We start from the raw sequence: 19,141 nt of genomic DNA on the forward strand, positions 1-19,141 counted from the left end.
GCAGAGTCTTTTGATTCCAGGCTGCAATATTTTTGTTATAATTTCCTTGTTGTTTTTTTTTGAGCTGCATGTAAGGAAATGGCTTATATTTCCTGGTCTTTCTGTACTCATAGAACTGTACTTTGAGGTTTGTCCTCTGGTTGCCTTTGTTCTCTGTCAGAGTACCAGCCCTTGAAGTGAAGGTACTTGAATGTGCACAATTACACAAGTGTCATCAGGATTAGTAATAACTAAATCATGAATGTGCAGGAAAGCTTAAAGAGAACTGCATATATGTTTCTGGGTTCTTTTTAAGGTTGGGCTAAAAGAAACTGCATTTAAGTAAGAAGCAGACCTATATGAATTCTTGGAAAAGAAGTTGACTTTGTTGGCTGAAGATGTACTAACAAAAGTAATATTGTTTGGGGACACAAAAATTACGAGAAAGCAAGAGGGCAAAAAAAGATTTTGTGTTGCGACATGCACATATCATGCTTGCTTTTTCACATGCATAAAAATGAGAAGCTGTTTACACTAGGAGAGTATACAAGCTTTTTAAACACAGATGGCACGCATTTACATGTTTTCTCTTGCTCATGTTTAAGTAGCGTTCACGTTCCTTGAACCATCAATCTTATATTCATTCCAGCACAGTGACCCAATGGAGAGTTGGATAAGTGCCTCTTTTCCCTTTCAGTTTATTGCTTTCCTCATTCCCTTTCTCCATCCATTTAAGCCTAGTTTTCAGCCTGCTGGTTACGGCTTTCCCAGGGACAGGTGCATGTTTGATTTTTCTGCATCTGAGAACTACCTCTCAATCTCTCATTTTGTAAGAGACTGTGCTGACTGCTGTGCAATGAATGGGGCAGAGTAAAGCTGCTCCACTAAGTCCACCTGTGGAGAATGGTCCATCTTCTCCCCCCACAAAAGACTAAAGAAACCCCCCCGTCATCTTTTCCAGCGGTATTTAAAAAAATTTTTTTTAGAAAACCACGTTTTCGAGTAGGTCAGGCTCCAGGAGCTAGACATACTTATATGGGTCCCTGTGGAGATATCTAAGCTGGCAAATAAAAGATGACAGGGAGAGAACTGCAGACATTCTGTTCTGGACTGCTCTGTCCTTGTGTCTCCGCAAGGTAAGTCTGCTCTAGAGATGCCTGGCTCTGAACACTGTGGACCTAAGCAGATGTGAGCTGCTGATGTGTGAGCTGAAGGTCTGTCTCCAGCCCTTCATGTGTAGTAGTTTCTACCTGGTTTTCAGATCCCAGAGCAAGTTGGCTGCAACCCATATGGGTATGACAGCACATACTGGTCTGTGTGACCAGAAGCAAAACTGCCCTCCTGCTAGCAAGAGGAGGAGATGTACAGGGTGTTTCAGTGCTTTCAGAACGAAGTGGAAGCTTTAGAGTGGTCTTACTCTGCAAATCCAACTCTCACCCTTTAGACTGAAGCTGTAACATGATTATTTGCTATTTAGAGAACACACCCCTAAGAGTTTAATAATGCTTCAGTTAGCTAAGTAACACAACTCTGTTATTAGTAGTATTAATTCATAATAATTCAATAATTTAAAGGCTGCCTTCTGACCTTGTGGCCCATATTGGTTACATGTCTTTTACAGTACATAGTTTTGCCAGGATTCTCAAATTTTAGCCTTGATTTTTCAACCTAATTCCGATTAAGCAATGCCTCACTTTACCCACAGAGAGCTTGCTTACCAATACAATGGCATAACCCATTTTGTGTTTGTACCATATGTCTACTCTTAAAAAGAGTTTTCATCGCACTTGGTGTTCCTGTCAGAGGCCACAGGTAGCTTTGAGAATGAGATTTGAACACTTAGTGTAGGATTCATCTCAGCTGAAGCTGGACATCTGCACTGTAGACACAGCTTAAGTTACCCTAGGCTACCTTTCTAATCTCTTCACCCTTCTAGGATGGGGTTTATCTGAGATGTCTGAAATAGTTCTGATGAGGTTCTCTGAACGGTCTATAACAACAGGCCTTGTTTTCTGCCTATATCACAGAAAGCTTAAATTAGATTATATAAACCACATTTCTCTTTTCCTCACTGACCAGAAAGGTACCTGAGGCACCCATCTCAGATCAAGACAACTTCACTTGAATGTCACTATTGGTGTTACATTGCCAGAAATCAGTTTTCCTAAGGAAATAAATAATTGTGTTACTTTAAAACTACATTGTCAATGGCTGAATTTTGAATTGGGCTTTTTGCATTATAATTATTGGCTGATACACATCCATTTGATTTCTCCTCATCTCAGTTGTGTGTCCATGTGTATAATTGGTTTTGACAATATTTTACAAGGTCCTTAGCAGATTTATTTCTTAACATGAAAATATTTTAAACCATAATGTTTCATACTGTAATTTACCAGTAATGCCAGATTGAGCAGCCGTGCAATGATCCAGCTTCAAGAAGTTATACATTCATAGATAATAATGTAGAAAATGCTACATGTGACTAAAAGCTCCTAGAGTCCAACCACTATCAGTCAAAAAGCGAAGAAGTGGAAGTTAAGGAATGAGGAGAGGGCAAATATAATCCAGAAGAGATAGATTAATGCTGGTCTCAACTGTTTTCCTATTATGTGTTTCGTACCTTTGTGAATTTTTCCAGATTTTTCTCTCCATTATCTGAAGAATCTATGTGCATAAAAGGACATAAAATGAGAAAATTTAAAAAAAAAAAAAAAAGCTTCCTAAAATTGTGGAAGAAAACAATTAGTTGCTGTTATTGTTACAGCATGCAAATTAAAATGTTGGATGGTGGATGGTACACAAACAATAGACCTTGAACTTCTTCCAGTTTAAATAAGTATTAGCAGCCTCTTTTTTTTTTTTTTTTTTACAAGTGCACAAATATCTTGCCATGATTCTGATTCATACTCTATTTTCTCCTTAACAACAGTTTACCAAATTTAGAGCCACTCTGCTAATTAAGAAAGAAATAAACTTATTGTTCTCTGTGTTGTTTTCTCAGTAGGCATAATTGAAAAGTCACATGATAAAATTACTATATCTGTCAGTGTGTTACTGTTAGGCTAGGATATACTGTTGTTTACAACTCCAACCAAAACAGATGGACCAACTTGAGCAAGTTGCTGGAGTTTAGGAAAATGTCTTGGCTTATTATTTTCTCTAAACAATAGCCTAAACACAAAGCAGAGTTTATAACATGACGTAGAGCACTGTTACGTCCATGAAATAATTTCCTGAACCAAACACCTAACCTTTAAATAGCTTGGGGCATAGATTCAGTTCTGCGGACCTGTTTTATCAGTATAAAAAATATATTTGTTTCATTAAATATCCAGCTGAAGCAAGAGTATTTTAATACATAAAAATAGCTATAATACAGACATGAAGCCTCTCATGACAAGCATAAGAACTTGTTTTGGGAACTCTGCGTTGCTGCTTGTTGATTCAGAGCCTGTTGTACAAATATAACTGAAGGAGTACTTATGCAAGGCCTGATACCTACTCTATACCTTTTATTTGTTTGGCTCCCAAGGAGGACTGCAAAGCCCAGAGCTGTGTTTTCAAGTTCTCAGTAGTGTAACAGTAGAAATGGATACCTGAGAAGTGTGACCCAGCAATCCCCGGTGTTGAGTAGGGGATTGCTTAGAGCTACCTGAAAAATGGCAAGTATGGCAGTGTTGGTCCCTTGCTGTGATTTAATTCCCTGGGTCAGGACCAGAGACAGGAACAGCACCATCACTACCTTTTTAAGCAAAATCATAGAAGGTCAGGGCACCCAGACTGTTTTGGGGGCTTGTTTATACTCCTGCCATCTCCCTTCCAAGAGATCATGGACTCAAGCTATGAAGGAGGCAGGAAAGGTGAAGGGACCATTTGTCCCTGCTGCAGCACAGCAAAGGGATTTAGGGTCCTTCCAGTCAGGAGGGGAGCAAGTGACATGGAGCCTGGCTCTGTACCCTATATCTGGGGTGCCTTGAGGTTTTATCTAAGGAGCAGTGCATGTGAAAATTAGCAGTTGCCCTGAATGAGGGGCTGTGACTCCAAGACATCTTTCCTGTAGCCACTAGACTTCAGTCTTTCTTCCAGCTCTATTGATTATTTGCTGTGGGACAAATAAAGTTCATAAACAGCGATGAGAAATCCCTTCCTCCTTTTCAGATTATTTACTAAGCTGCTGGGGCACTTTGAGGGGTTTGAAGCCCTGGGCTTAGGTGGGCCCATACCTCATAGTATTGCTAATTATTAAGTTACAGTTATAAAAGTCACACCATCGCATACACAACATCTCTGCTGTTCAAATTTCTGAACAGGAGTGACTGTGGCTGCTGCATTTTGTGCAGGCAGTGTGTGCTAGGGGTAATCTGAGCTAGCCTGCCTGTTAAAATCCATCCAAAGGTTTGCATGGAGTGATGCATATTTCATGATCCATATATTTATATCCCAGGGCAGAGTGATTCTGGATAGGCAGGAGAGATATAACTGCAGCTGCTTGTTTAATCTAAGTCTGGCTTCTAGATCATGGTGGTTGTTTGCTGGCAAGTTTTAGGAGCCTCCAGAATAAGGAACCATTGAAGAGAAAGCAGAAGTTTGACTTACGATTTTGAACATGATACCTATGTCTTCCTTTATGCACAGCCATAAATTCTTTAAAATATATTAACAATTTAGAGCACGCATAGAAGGATGTGCTGTGTTGTGACCTAGGGCTTAGTCCATGTCCCTGAAGAATCTAAGCAGCTGTGCTTCTGTGATACGATATCTGTTGCATGTGTCAAAAAGATGTGTGAGATAGAGCTCAGCGTGGAGCTGCAATGTTTTGAAAATGTGGAGGGAAAAATAGCCTGACATTATATTTCTTGACACTGATCTCCAAGAATTGGAAAGCCATTCATGCCTGCTTCTAACACAGATTAAAGAGGCTTCAACTGGAAATCACAGATCTGATCTAGATCTTTGCTTGGGCAAGTTCCCAGCAGGTCTGCCAATCAAAGGTTATTGTGCTGTGCCAGGTATTGTAGCTGATACCTTCTAACAGTTCTGCTTATGTGTGTTCTTGTTTGCAGGGTGGAAAGACTTACACTGGACCATGTGGAGGCAGAGACTGCAGTGGAGGATGTCAGTGTTTCCCTGAAAAAGGAAGCCGTGTAAGTAACATTTTTTCCTGTAAAAGCTTCTTGGTGATACCAGTTCAACGTGGTTTGCTGAAGGTGGACTTGCATCAGACTGCTAAGAATATTCAAACAATTAATCTTTTTCAGGAAAAAGTTATTGTTGTTTCATCTTACTTCCTCAAGAGCTTCTAGATTTGAAGAAATAATTTATTATGAAATACAGGAGGTTCTTCTTTCAAAGATCAGGGCCAAGGGACCTGATAGCCATGATGAGCTTTTCAGATCACAATTTAAGGAACACAATGTGCTAGAGCATCACTGGATTGTGTGACAGTGCTAAATGAATATGGACAAAATCACTCAGTAATGTTTTTGAATTCTAACAAAATGGTATCTGGTTAACAGATACCTCATGCCTGTGATTTCCATTAAAGTAGAAGGGATCCAGACCTGCAAAACCTGAAATCCCTGCTGGAAGGGAGCTGTTTGGGACTTTGGCATTAGGTTATTGCTGATACTGTTCTTTGTTTTGGGGAGTAGTGCAAATTGAGATAGAGGAAGGGAGACAGGGTGGAGGGGATTAGCCACCTGCCACAAAATGCTCTAAGAAATAGGGCAGTTCCTATCCTGATGGCTTGGAGCCCTGGCTGGCAGGATCCTTCTGTACAGCTTGGTCTTCTGCAGCTGAGACAGTGACTCAGCCTTTTCCATCCACCCATGTCTAAGAATAGGTCAGGCAAGAGATGCAACAGCAGGTCATATGCTCTTTCTGCTATCACAAACCTCATAAGATTTTTTAGTTCTCTGCCTTCTCTCCACACAGCAGGCTGTCAGTTCCCATTCCCATCACATTCCTCAAGCTTGACTCCACGTCTGAGCAGAGGAAGAGGTGGTAGGAAAGTAACAGTGTAGGTGGGAGGCAAGGAACATTCTTGTTTACAGCAGGAGTCCCGATGTCTCTGTGGCAGTCAGATGATCCTGGGGCTACCATGCCATGAAGACTGTAATGGTTATACTACCATCCCCTGACCATCATCTGCTCATGATCTGCTTTCCATTACAATAGCCTAATGGCAAACTAATGAAACTGAGAACAAACAAGCCCTCCCCTGAGACACAGCTTTTGGTGGTTCTCCCTCCAGCTGTTACTGCCTTACCCTCATCATTCAGCACATGAAGTTGGGCAAGTACTTCCTGCCACTTCCCTCCAAAGGCACTCAAAGGCAAAAACTGATGCTTTATGAAATGGCTTCAAATATGATATTACTCCAACTTTTCTCTTCTTTCAGTGTCCTTTTTTGGTTCTGAAAGCAAAGGGTGGATGTACTTGTTCACCACTAGAGTCCATGGAAATAGGGATCTGTAGAAAAACTACCAACTTTTGTGACTGGAATCTTTTTCATGTTCCTTATTGACTGAATAACCCTTAATTTCAAGTTACCAAGTCTGGAAGAGAAAAGACGTAGCTGAAGAAAAGTAATTCTATAGGCTAGAAAAGCTGAAAATGTTAAATTGCTGAATAAGAGAATCAGTCAGGTGCCAACAATGAGAAGCTCCCTGTTTTGCTTAGCATGTAGACTGGGAGATAAGGGCAGAATTTATGTACTCACTCACCACTCTTTTTTATCCATCTCAGGGAAGTAAGTAACACCAGTATCTAATCACACTGACTTCCCTTTAAACAGACACTATAAAAGAGAAAGATGATGTTACGTCAGTCGTATTTTGCTACTGTGGTTAATTGTGCAAGATGTGAAGGAGTATTGGGGAAAGTGATGTAAAGAATTTTATAGCACTTCAAAAATGGTATTTTAATGCTCTGAAATTATATACGTCATTCTGAGTCAGCATACACTGCATGTATTCTGTGTCTGCTGGTCTCTTCAGATGTCACAACCTCTGTTAAACATCTGGTTTAAGGAACAGGATTGGCCTTTAGAGACTAGTCAAATTTGGCGTAGCTTCTGGTCTCATGCTAATCCTCAATGGGAATATTTATTTTCACAAAACCTCTGTATATCTGGCACAACACACATTTTCTGTTTGAGGTGACTCATTACACGCACAATAGACGTATTGCGTGTTTGCACTTGTAAGAGTGCCTGAAGCAGTCTGTCAGAGCCTGCTCCTGCAGTGACTGCCTCTCTCGGGTGCAGCAGAGCTGTCACTTCCAGGGCACCTGGGACTCTGGTGGGAGCAGCCCTGTGAGGGTCTGCAGCCAGCTAGCAGCCCTGCCATCCCCTGAAAAGTCACCTGTTTGTGACAAGTGTCTCAAAATCAGGCAAACAGAAGCACCTTCTTTGGATTGCTGCTACTGAATGCATATCAGAAGCTGCTGTGTGAAATAAATTAATTAGAGTAGTGAATACAGTTGTGAACTATGAAAGTAGGAAAGGCCTGAAGAAATGTCTATTTTTATTTCTGTGTGTCTCTGCTTTGTTTTCTGCCATAAGCCAGATTTTTTTCTGGTGTCTATTGGTACACTAGTCTTGGTTCTCCTTAACTGCAGTCTCATTATTTTACTTTAAAACCAGGTGCATGTTTACTGTTAGATGGATATAAATATCCAAATATCCAGTCTATCTAAGTGTACCTCACAACTCTTCAGGTCCTCAGTGCTAGGGCTGCAGAAGCCAACCAGTCTCACCCTCATCTCTCCTTCTCACAGCTGGCAAAAAGCTCAGCCAAGCTCCAGCAAGAATTTGAGCTCCTGCAGGAATGTCCAAATCCACATGAAAAGAAACCACTATATAAGCTTCAGTGAAGAAAATAGGGTGAAAAGGGAGAGAAAAGACAAAACTTCATCTTCTCCCTAAGATGATACAGACTCATCTTCTCATTGTCTCCTGAGACAGCTTCTCCCAAGTTGTTCTCCTAAGACTTCTGAGACAACAGACTTCTCTTTTCATTTTCTCACATGGAGAGAATGCTGTAAGGAGCAGCCAGGTGCCTGGATTAGAAGGAAAGGAGAAAAAGCAAGTCATGATAGTGTATTTGAAATTGAATGAACTGAAGGCCCTGGACTAAAGGGGAAAAACAAACAAACAAACAAACCACAAAAAAACCAACAGCAAAACAAACAAGCAAACAAACAAACAAACAAAACAGAATAAAAACTTCCGGTTTCTTTCTTTTTCCTCTGGATTTTTATTGCAAATCCTAAAATATTGGGATTTATAGGGTTTTTTGCAAGACATATATTGGTCAAAGTACAATATATGCCCCTTTAAAATTTGTTAAATGTTAATGCACTTATGTAGGAAACGGTAACTCCTTTCAGTACAATGGCCAACTGTTTGACCTATTGAAGTTCATAATCAACCTCACTTCATAATTGACCTAGAATGCTTTGTAGAAAGTGGAAGTGAATACAAAACTTTTTGATCTTTCTATAGAGTGAGAAAATGCACTTTACTGAAATCTCACTTTGTACTTTCTGTCTGAGTCAAGCATCTAACAGTGCTCAAGCCGTTTTAGCCATTGTTTTTGCAAGGGGCTGGAATAATGGGAACTGTGAGATGAAGAATCAGCTTCATGTTCCCCCGTAAAGGCAAATTTTTGGGAATGCCTAAATATTCCTTTTTAATCAAGGCTGACACAAGAGTTCAGAGCAACTCCTTTACAGATATGTTATATTGTTTTCAGTAATGCAATGGCCCAGGTTAAGCTATTACCAGTTCACCTATTCCTGTCTGCTTTTGGATGCCAAGCAATTGTGAAATCACAGAATCACGCAGAATCACAGAATTATTGAGGCTGGAAAAGACTTCTGAGATCATCAAGTCCAGCCTATGACCCAACACCACCACATCATAGAATAGAATCATAGAATCATAGAATCCTAGGGGTTGGAAGGGACCTCGAAAGATCATCTAGTCCAACCCCCCTGCCAGAGCAGGGTCACCTAGAGTACATCACACAGGAAGGCGTCCAGGCGGGTTTTGAATGTCTCCAGCGAAGGAGACTCCACAACCTCTCTGGGCAGCCTGTTCCAGTGCTCTGTCACTCTTACAGTAAAAAAATTTTTCCTGATATTCATCTTAAACCTCCTATGCTCCAACTTGTATCCATTACTCCTTGTCCTATCACTGGTCATCACCGAAAAAAGCTTAACTCCATCGTCTTGACACTCACCCTTTACATATTTGTAAACATTGATGAGGTCCCCCCTCAGTCTCCTTTTCTCCAAACTAAAGAGACCCAGCTCCCTCAGCCTTTCCTCATAAGGGAGATGTTCCACTCCCTTAATCATCCTTGTGGCTCTGCGCTGGACTCTTTCAAGCACTTCCCTGTCCTTCTTGAACTGAGGGGCCCAGAACTGGACACAATATTCCAGAAGTGGCCTCACCAATGCAGAATAGAGGGGGAGGAGAACCTCTCTTGACCTACATCAGCTAGACCATGGCACTAAGTGCCACATTCAGCCTCTCTTTGAACACATCCAGGGACGATGACTCCACCACTTCCCTGGGAAGTCCATTCCAATGTCTGATTGCCCTCTCCGAGAGGAAGTGCTTCCTGATATCCAACCTAAATCTCCCCTGGTGCAGCTTCAGACCATAAATCTAGTGTCTGATCTTTACTTACAAGCATTTTCCTTACAAGTTTAAATCTTAACACATGGACTAGATCTAGCAGAAGGTTTTGTCCATAATTTTTTTTAAAGAGCAACACTTCAGTATTCTGAAGCCAATTCCATTTCCATATCTTAGGGAAATGTTAAATCCAATCTAATAATTTTGTTAACTCTTAGTGTAGTTTCTGAGCATCACAACTGACTGTGTTCTAAGCTGGTATAATGGCAGTAGTTCCTTTGTAACTCTTGGAGAGTGTAAGTTGATACGTCTGATGAAACCCAGTATTTTATTCTAGTTTCACAGAATAAGAAGGTAAGAAGTGTCTTCTGAAATTAGACCAGAAGTTAGTTCATCTATCCCACTACTCTATTCCCAACAGTGGCAGCAGGAGATACTATTTGTCAAGATCACAGAGGTCTGGCAAATTTCTGCAGTCCATTTCCCTTGTACCCAAGATCACCCTACTGATATGTTCCCTCAGTATCTGTGCTTCACCCTGAATTTGTCAAACCCTTTTTTTAAGGTGCTGTAACTGTGTCTTCAGAACTTCAATCCATAAGAACACCTCTCTTCAAACTCCAAGGGAATTTCTTTTATAAAGCTTTGGTGAAGTATTTTGTCAGAGCCATTTTGAAAATCCAAATATATTATGGTCACTAGGGCCTGCTTTACTATGCTGTCATTGTGCCCATTTATTGTATTTTTTAAGGTAGACTACTGCCTGGCCAAGCAGGAAAGTCAAACAAACTGGCCCACAGTTCACAGGGTCCCCTCTTAAACCTCTCTTCCACGTAGGACCTCGGTTGACACTAGGGTACTAGTGCAGTGGCAGTTTGTAATGATGTGTCACACACCTCAGCCAGTATTTCTGCAGTTTCATACCTGAGTTTCTTCAGAAGTGAATTTCATCCACTCCTTGTCACTTAGCAACGCCGGCCTTATCTGCTTTATGTTCTGCTTCCTTTATATTTACCTGAAATTAATCTGGTTCAAAAAATAGCTCGGGTTTGGGACCTTCTCAAACCACTTCAGCAGTAAAGACATATGCAAAGAAGTCACAAAGTTTCTCTGCTATGGCCTTATCATCCCCAAGTATTGTCCCTGCTCATAGCAGGGAGGTTGATGATCTTTAAGGACCCTTCCAACCTTAACCATTCTATGATTCTACTATTCTAAGTGCCTCTTATATAAGCCTTTGGCATCGTGTGGTACTACTCTTTCCTTTGATAGCTTCTTGCTTTTCTTTAAACAGCTTTTTAGTATGGGCTTGATGACCTTCTGCAAAATAGCTGCATTCTTTTTTTAGGCATCCTAGTTGCCGTTAGCTCTTGATCTGTTTTTTTATGGGCTTTCCTGTTCATTTCAGTAATTTTTCAAATGCTAACCTTTTTCCTTACAATAGCCTCCTTAGCTTTTTTTATTAGCTATCCAGGGTTTTTACTGAACTGTTTTACTTTCTTTTTGATATACAACACATAGTTTACCAGGGCTTTTAATACAGTGTTTTTGAAAAGTCTCCAGGTTGCTTTAGGCTTCTTGCCCTTCTGACTGCTTTTTAAAGTTTTTATTGTTTTTGTGATTTTTATATATTTTCCTTTCTTGGAACTGGTTATCTATGTGATGTATTTGTTTGGATTACTCCAACCCACTACAGCATTAAGTTCAGTTATACTGTGAAGATCTTGCAGAACAGTTCTCCCAGTAGTACCTCTTGAAGCAGGTCCTATGCAACACTCAAGACTAAACCTGAAGCAGCATCCTTTCTTATGCATCCCAAGGCTCACCACGCTAAAAAGTGGTCAGTTGCTGTGTCCAAAAATTTTATCTCCTTATCTGGATGAGTCACTGTGCCTGACAGTACATTGGTAGTTGGAATCTGCCAGTATTGCTACCTGATCTAGTTCTGCTGCTTTCCTAATTTCACTGAGTATTTCATGATCAGTGTTTTTAAAAGTGGAATCCTAAACAGCAAGTACTACCTGCCTGATATTTCTACTCACAAGGATTCCCTAATGCTCCCCTCTACCTTCTTTTTTTTTTTTTTTTTTTTTTTTTCGGTACACTTCCTTTAAGCCTTCACATCCTATGCCACTGCCCTGGCTGCATCTCATTTTCTATAACTCCTGTAGACCAGACAGTCTAGCAACTCTGTATGCGACTGATTATCCTCCTTTCACCAGTGCGGGATGCCTGTTATATCAGGATTGTAATTTGTTGCCAAGTAGGATAATTCCATAATCCTGTTTTTTAGATCTCTAGCATTGCTGTAGAAGCTCTTAAAAATTTTGGCCGTTCTCTGTTGCAAGCACCAGTCGAGTGGCATTGAAAATGGTGTTATCTTCCCTGTTAATTTTACTCATGCTATCCATTTCCTCACTTGCCTTTTCAGAAGTGTGTCACACAGCAGCCTTGCCTTACCCCTAGGACATCCCTGTTCTCCCACACCAGTCATGTAACAGACTGTGACCACTGATTCCTCCTTTGTACCAGACTAAATACCTGTCTGGCCATCTCATGATGGTCCTCTCAACTGTTTCTAATCCAGCTACCTGTGTCAAATAATTTTCAAATAATCTGACCTCCCACTAGCATCACCTGCTTTGTCCTCTCATGGAAGATTCATTCTGCTCCATGAGCATCCTCATGCCACATGGATATTATAATGAGCTGGAGATTAGAGTTTATCAGAGATCTGATCCCTCACTCCAAGCTGATTATCCACCTTCCCACAGACTGACATCCTGTGTATACATATTTAGTCAACATCAGTTACTTTTTATGATGGGGGTCATGTGAGGGCAGCCACAGCATGGGACTGCTCCATCACATCCTGGTGAGCCTTGCCTGTAGACCTGTTTCTCTCCAGCTCAGCCACTCTTACCTCTAGAGGAAAAATCCAGGACTTCTGCTAGGACCAGGGGCTGCATATACAAAACCTGACTCCTGGGTCACTATTAACACACCTTGCACTCTCTCTGCAACAAACTGAGTGGTCTCTGTGCTGTTGCTCAGCTTCTGCATGCATCGTGAGCTTACAATAAGTTAGCTCTTGAAAGTTTCTATTAGTGTAGCTTCTCCTTTGAGAGATGAGTGGGATTCTTTTTTCCTTTCCCTGCCCTATCCATGTTAAGATATGTTGCAAAAAGGAAGATCTGGCCTCACGGAGATGTACATAGGAGCCATGGGAAGAAGGCAAGCTGACCTAAGCCTCTGCAGACAGGCTGGTGCAAGCTCCTCTGTTGTGCAAGATCCTCCATTGTAAGGGTCTAGGAACCACCTTGCCAGTTCATACAACCTTCAGACATCCTCAGAAAGTCACTCAGCAAACACCCAAACATGAACCCACCACCAGAAGTAAATCCCACTGATCACACAAGCCAAAAATTCACAAAGCTCACATGTTTTGCAGTGGCCTGCCCTTGCTTGTCTCTCTTTTTGTTCTTAACTTCCCCAGACAAAAACGGTTTGAAAAATGTCCTATTTACTCTCCAGTGTTTGCCATATACAAAGCTTTGGGAGTGAATTTGATCATATATCTTCAAAAATGTCAGATTCTGCACTAGAATGGATATGAAGTACCAAAAAAAGATGCTTCAAAATTTTGTATTGCTTCATAGGCCAGGGTTAAGTCTCTGGAAACTTCCAGGAAGGGGAGCTGCCCTCAGAAGGGGAAGTATTTGAGGGAGGTATTTATAATGGTGGCAGATTTAAATGAAAAATACCGATAGTGCTAATAAGCATTATTAGACATGAACAGGAAGGCACTCTTCATTATTTGAATACTTTCTTCGAGTCTGGTATGGTACATCGAGATTTAATGTTCATTTTTTTCTCAGGCTAGTCGAGGTCATAGTGGAGAGCAGCTCAATGATGACTGCAAAAGACAGGAAAACAAGAGTGATACCATAAAAATATGTTTAACAGTGTGAAGCTAAATTCTGCTTTCCAACATAAGAGGACAGTTCCCTTTAACATACACATTTGAGGCTACAGTTTCAAATGCATGCTTTTGTTTATCTTTATACTTTCAAAACATAAATCCCTGAAGTCTTGACATTGTTCCACAGGCTTCTAAATCTTGGGCTTAAGGCTTAATTGCAAGAACTGAGCAGAAAATAGGCCTATACTCTCTAGAGTTAGCTACGGAAGGCAGGCAGGGTACAGGTTTGCTTGATAGAACTTGAACTTGAGTCAATCTGAAACTTAATGCCTAGTTTATGACCTAATGTTTTATTTAGTGAAAATTGCTTAACCTGGGCTGCAGGAACTCTCAATCAACCGTGTAGCTAGATACTCATATTGGTTGCTAATTGCTGTTCTTTAGTACATTTGTCCTGACAATTTTTAGATTGAAATATGCGTGCTTCCTTTTTTTTTAAGCTCTGTTTATACATGTTTAATCAACATCAGAGACCACTTTGAACTGGTGGATGGGGGTTAGATAACTTTCCCATGAGCAAACAGCAGTGAATCCTATTTCCACATATGCATTCTGCACAAAATCTGAGATTTGGAAGCAGTCAGTGAAAGGTTTTCCTAAGAACTCGTTTCAACCAAAAAATGCAAAATACATAAGAAAAAGCAGGGTATTTTGTTTCTATGCATGTCAATGCACAATTACATTTTCATGCCAAAATCACATTGTCATTTATAAATGTTCAGAATGTTTAAAAGATAAAATAACTCAAATTGAGTCTTTTTTCCGAATAAAACAAAATGTGCACATTTACCAAAACTTTTTTTTTTCCCTCCTTTTTATCCATTTGTTCTTTTGCAGACCCTTTCTGCTTCAACCACCTATGAAAATCTGTTTTATTCCATAATTGGAAACTTCAAAAATTGTGTATGATCATAATCCAAAGGAATACAGTATTGTTACATCCATCCCAAGCTAACGAATTGCAGTCCCTGTCTCTGGCTTCTGTCCTGGAAGCAGAATTCCTCTAAAATCTTTTCAAATCAACTGTACAGGAGAAATAGAATGAAGCTTGAATGAAAAGTATTCAAAAGTATATGTCCACCTTTTAATTTAGATTTTCAACTTCATTTCTAAAGCACATTGATCTAGGGGTCTATATCTGTGGAGATACTTCTCTAGAAAGCTTGTCTCAAAAAGCTTTGCAATCTCAGCTGGTGTGACAAGAGAACAATTCAACTGCCTTGGACAAAGCTCAAGAATTAGTGTAATTAATCAAAATGAATACCAAGGTTGTAGTTTAAACAAAGTCATGACTGAAGTAAATGTGCTGGATTAACTCTATTTGTAATGCGAATTCAGCTCCTGGGTTTGAAATGACAGTATTTGATGCCTTTTGCATTAACTATGTATTCCATTGATTTATGGGCTTGTTACACTCAAATAAGAAAACAAGTCTTACAGCAGTTTGCTAATAAATTGAGAAGGTATTTTACTGGTATTTTAAGAATCTATTTTGAGGGCAGCACTTTTAAGAGTGTATTTTACCATTTGCATGTCACAAATTTGGATGACATGGGGAAGAAAAGCAAGACAAAGTATATAGTAAGGAACTGAGAACCACTTTATTTGAGAAGATAAATCAAGAATTAAAATTTAACTAGAAAATGTAACTGTAGTGAAGAAATAATAGAAAGGAAAGTTTTAAAAAGCTGGGTGTCTTTTTGGAGACAAGTGGAAAGCTAAACGTGGTCACAATAACCAACACTGGGATAAGAGCCCTTTGGATGTAATTCACACTAATTAAAAAATATTACCATACCTTTTTACTCAGAAAATGTTTTTTTCCCCTGCCTCTCTTCCTATGAAATATTGAAAGTATATTATTTTACCTTATTTAGAAAATAAGTACCTGCCTTTGAGCAATTTTGTGACTCTCTTTGTGACTCTGTGTAATCTTTTCTCTCATTCTTGTCAATAGTGTCTGCACAGCACAGTACATTCTCATGTGTCATTCCTGGTTTTGTTTGGTTTTCACATATGAATTGCACTTCATTACAGAAATGAAGTGCACTGTTAGGGTTGTTTTAGGTCAAAGGTACTGTCCATTTGGTTAGACCTTCAGGTTTTGACTTCTGACAGTCAGACAGTGCAACTACTGCACAAAGATATTCTTTGTGCTTTTGGCCAAGTTTTGCAATTTCTGCTTTCTGTCAGAACATGCAGTTGGTGGGTGATAACCTTGCTCTGTAACTAGGCAGCTCACACAGGCATCCAGGGGGTGTAGTCCAGGTCATCTTTTAGTGCTTAAATTACACTCCAGAGTAAACGGTTTCTCATGACATGCATCCAAGGCTTTACAAGTTTCTCAAATGGTGCTTGTTTCTATTTTCTGTATTTTTGTCACATGGGAGCAAGTAACATTGACCCATTTTCCTTTTGTCTGCTTCGGTAAGTACCAAACTATTAGTGGAATCCTTTGAGTCTGACCTGGAGAGACCAGGAATGTGGGAATGGGCAGGCTGTCATCACAAACAGTATCTGCTGAGGCAGAACAAGCCCGTTCTCAGCATTTTCTTATTGACACTGAGAATAAATGTTCCTTATTTACTTCCATTTGTATGTAAGGTTTCCAAAGATTTTTCAGTGTCTTTGCACAACGAATGAGGCTGTTGAGCTGTAAGTGCTTCCATTACACTGATCTGGAAGAGGATTACAAGTGTTAATATGTCTTACAGCTAGATACTTACTTTAGAAGCATGCAGACAGAAGATCTTGAAGGACTGAAGTCTGTGTTTTAGGCATGGACAACAGTTCTAGACAATGAATAAGCTACAGGCCCAAAGAAACAAAACATCCTTGCAGCATTTCTTCTCCCACAGGCTAAAATTATTTTTGTATTAAAAGATTATATTAGTCTGTCAGATTCCTTTCTGTCTAGTACTGTCTTAAATGCCCAGTGAAGAAAACTCTTTGCGACTTTTTGTGGGTTTTTTTCATTTGGTGGTTATTTTGGTTTTGTAACTATGGGTCATGGCTGATTGATGAAATTCTGTGTCTAACTAGTGTTTCTTTTATTAGTTAGCAAAACTAATTTTTGCAAATATAGTATCTCTGGTTAAAGATGTATTCTCAAGCCTTATAAATTGTTCAGAAGTGGGTCTATTTGGCCCCAAGATTGTTGGCAAAGCATAGTAGCAATCTAAGAGCAGAAAAGAAACTTCTTGTGCTCATTATGCTCCTAGTGTTCATGATGCTTGACTCCATTCAGGGTACAGCAGCCAATATAGTCTTTCTGTCCAGTTGAATAAGGACTTGGATGTGTCCATATTATTCTCTGATCCAAATACTCTTTTTTCCCTATAAACCATCACTTCCTTTTGTCTGTTTCTCAGTTTCTAGATGTTCTACTTATTCTCTATTATTTTTATGACCTTTCTGTCATCTACTCCTTAGCACGCAACATCTTCTCCTTTGCCACTTCACCAGTCTTTTTGTATTAAAGGCTTCCTTTTAAGGGACTTCCCTTTTTGGTAGCCTGGAAGAGGAATGAGAATCTGATTCTCTAAGGTGAACGCTTCTCCCCACAACATGGACTGCCATGGTCTTCATGGCTTGCTGTGCTTGGCTATGTTAAGATGTAAGCACCTGTGGGGCAGGAGCTGTTTGCATGTGGCTCTTTGTAGAGTGCCAAGAGCATTGCTCACACTTCCATGTTACTGGCAGACGTAGCAGCATGCAGGGGGTACAGTGACAGATTCTGCCCGGGGGTTTGGGATTCCAGCAGCACAGGGCCCAAAGGCACCACACCACACTATGGGTGTTGGACCCATAAGTGTTCATTATTCCAGTATTTAATCAGGGCATGCACTGGCATGCAGGTTTATGGATAGAACATCTTGTCCACAGGAAGCTCTTCAGTTCAAATATGGCTGCTGCTACCGCAGAGCGTCCCTTACCACCATGATACTAACGCCCTGTATGATTTACAGAGCTTGCCTCTCCATGTGCTTGGAGCAGATGTGTGGTATAAAACCATCTTGCTTCCTATTCCACAGCTTGTATCTGATTTTATTTATATTTGCTGGGGACTCACACAGTGGCAGACATTGTGGGGACCATTCCCTCACCATCGTTGTGCCTGGCAGATGGGACAGGCTAAATTGCACAGGCCTAGCCTTGCACTTCTTCAGCCTCTCCACACAGAGCAGGGCTGCAAGATAGGGGAGGGGTGGGATCCCCTTGTGTGACACAGGAAAGCTTCTGGTGCTGTTCTCTGCAGCCCCTCCACCTTAGCCCCTGCCATTGGAGCAGAACCAGAAGTAAATGTGCAGGATGAGGACAGATTAATTTCTATTTTCTTTTTGTCACAAAGCCTTGCAAACCAAACTGCAGAGTTCGCACTCCAGTAGCTCATACCTCGTGGTGCCAGTGAGGTCTTGACTTTTCTGAATGGCTGCAGGCACATAAAACTGCCTGAGCCACAGCTCCCCGTGCAGGTCCTCTCTGTTCTTTTCAGCTGGCCTCTTTCTTTCAAACAAAAGTTACAGAGTTGGTTTTGCTAAATTACATAATAAATCAAGTGAGAAGATTTGTTCTGTGCTTCCTACTGTATAGGAGAGGTCCATATGGTTTAATTACTTCCTCTCTACGTCAGATATGTGTGTATAAAATCTCTAAAGTCATGTGTAACTGCCAAGATCCTATGGTGTGGTCTGAAGCATCCATGCAGTGAACTCTCAAATGCAGCAGATGTGCTAAGAAATATAAATATAAAATGGAAGAAGTCAGTTTATCCAATTAAATAGCAGTGTTAAAATTCAAGAAGTCAATAGAGACATCCAGAGCTCAGCAGAACAAAGAATGGAGGAGGGAGGACCAGAAAGCTTTCTCAAGGGGGGATAGAGTTTTGTCATCAAAGGAGATGAGAGAAAAACATTATGCCCCCCAGGAGGGGGCAAGCATGTCTAAGAAAACCACTTGGTGAATTGTAAAGCCATCTGAAAAATGTCATCATAAAATACAGCTGCTGCTAACAGCAGACATTTGGCCAACATAGAAAATTCTACTTAAAGATGTGTGCTGTTTCTGTCCCTACAGGCAGAGGAGGGTAAGTAGACTGTGTAGACTTGTAGACCCAAGATTACAGGTCCATGCATGGAGCAAGGACCAGGACGCCACCAGGCCCTAGTGCTTCGTCTTGTCCCCAACAGGGGTGGCTGGGGCAGCAGCAGCACTTGCCTCCCCCTCCTCCTTTTTCCTTGGTCCCCACATACTGCTCAACACAACTCATATAGGATGGGAAGTGTCAGGATTATCTGTGGACAGAAAAAGGAGGGGGAAATAGAGACATGACAATGGTTCCCCAGGATAGAACATCTTTCACTCCACGGCCATCAGAGCCACAGCCCTGTTCCCACTGCTGGCCCTGCCACTTCCACAGTTGGTTTCTCAGTGGGGAGCTGCTCACCCTGGCACCTGTAGAGCTATTTCCTCTGGGCCCAGGAGGTGTGTAGTGGCATATTTTCTATCTGGCACAACAGCTCAAGCATCTC

The 19,141-nt window shown here is 40.7% G+C and overlaps 1 protein-coding gene across 3 annotated transcripts in view; it reads left to right on the forward strand.

Moving 5' to 3' along the window:
* COL4A2 (collagen type IV alpha 2 chain) overlaps nt 1-19,141 on the forward strand; it is a 144,282-nt gene that overhangs the window by 36,899 nt on the left and 88,242 nt on the right. For all 3 annotated transcript variants that reach the window (XM_051615916.1, XM_051615936.1, XM_051615926.1), the window contains exon 4: nt 5,046-5,126. In XM_051615916.1, the coding sequence (XP_051471876.1) occupies nt 5,046-5,126 (81 nt within the window). The remainder of the gene's footprint in view (nt 1-5,045; nt 5,127-19,141) is intronic.

This window comes from Apus apus, chromosome 1 (assembly GCF_020740795.1).
Source record: "Apus apus isolate bApuApu2 chromosome 1, bApuApu2.pri.cur, whole genome shotgun sequence".
NCBI lineage: Eukaryota > Metazoa > Chordata > Aves > Apodiformes > Apodidae > Apus > Apus apus.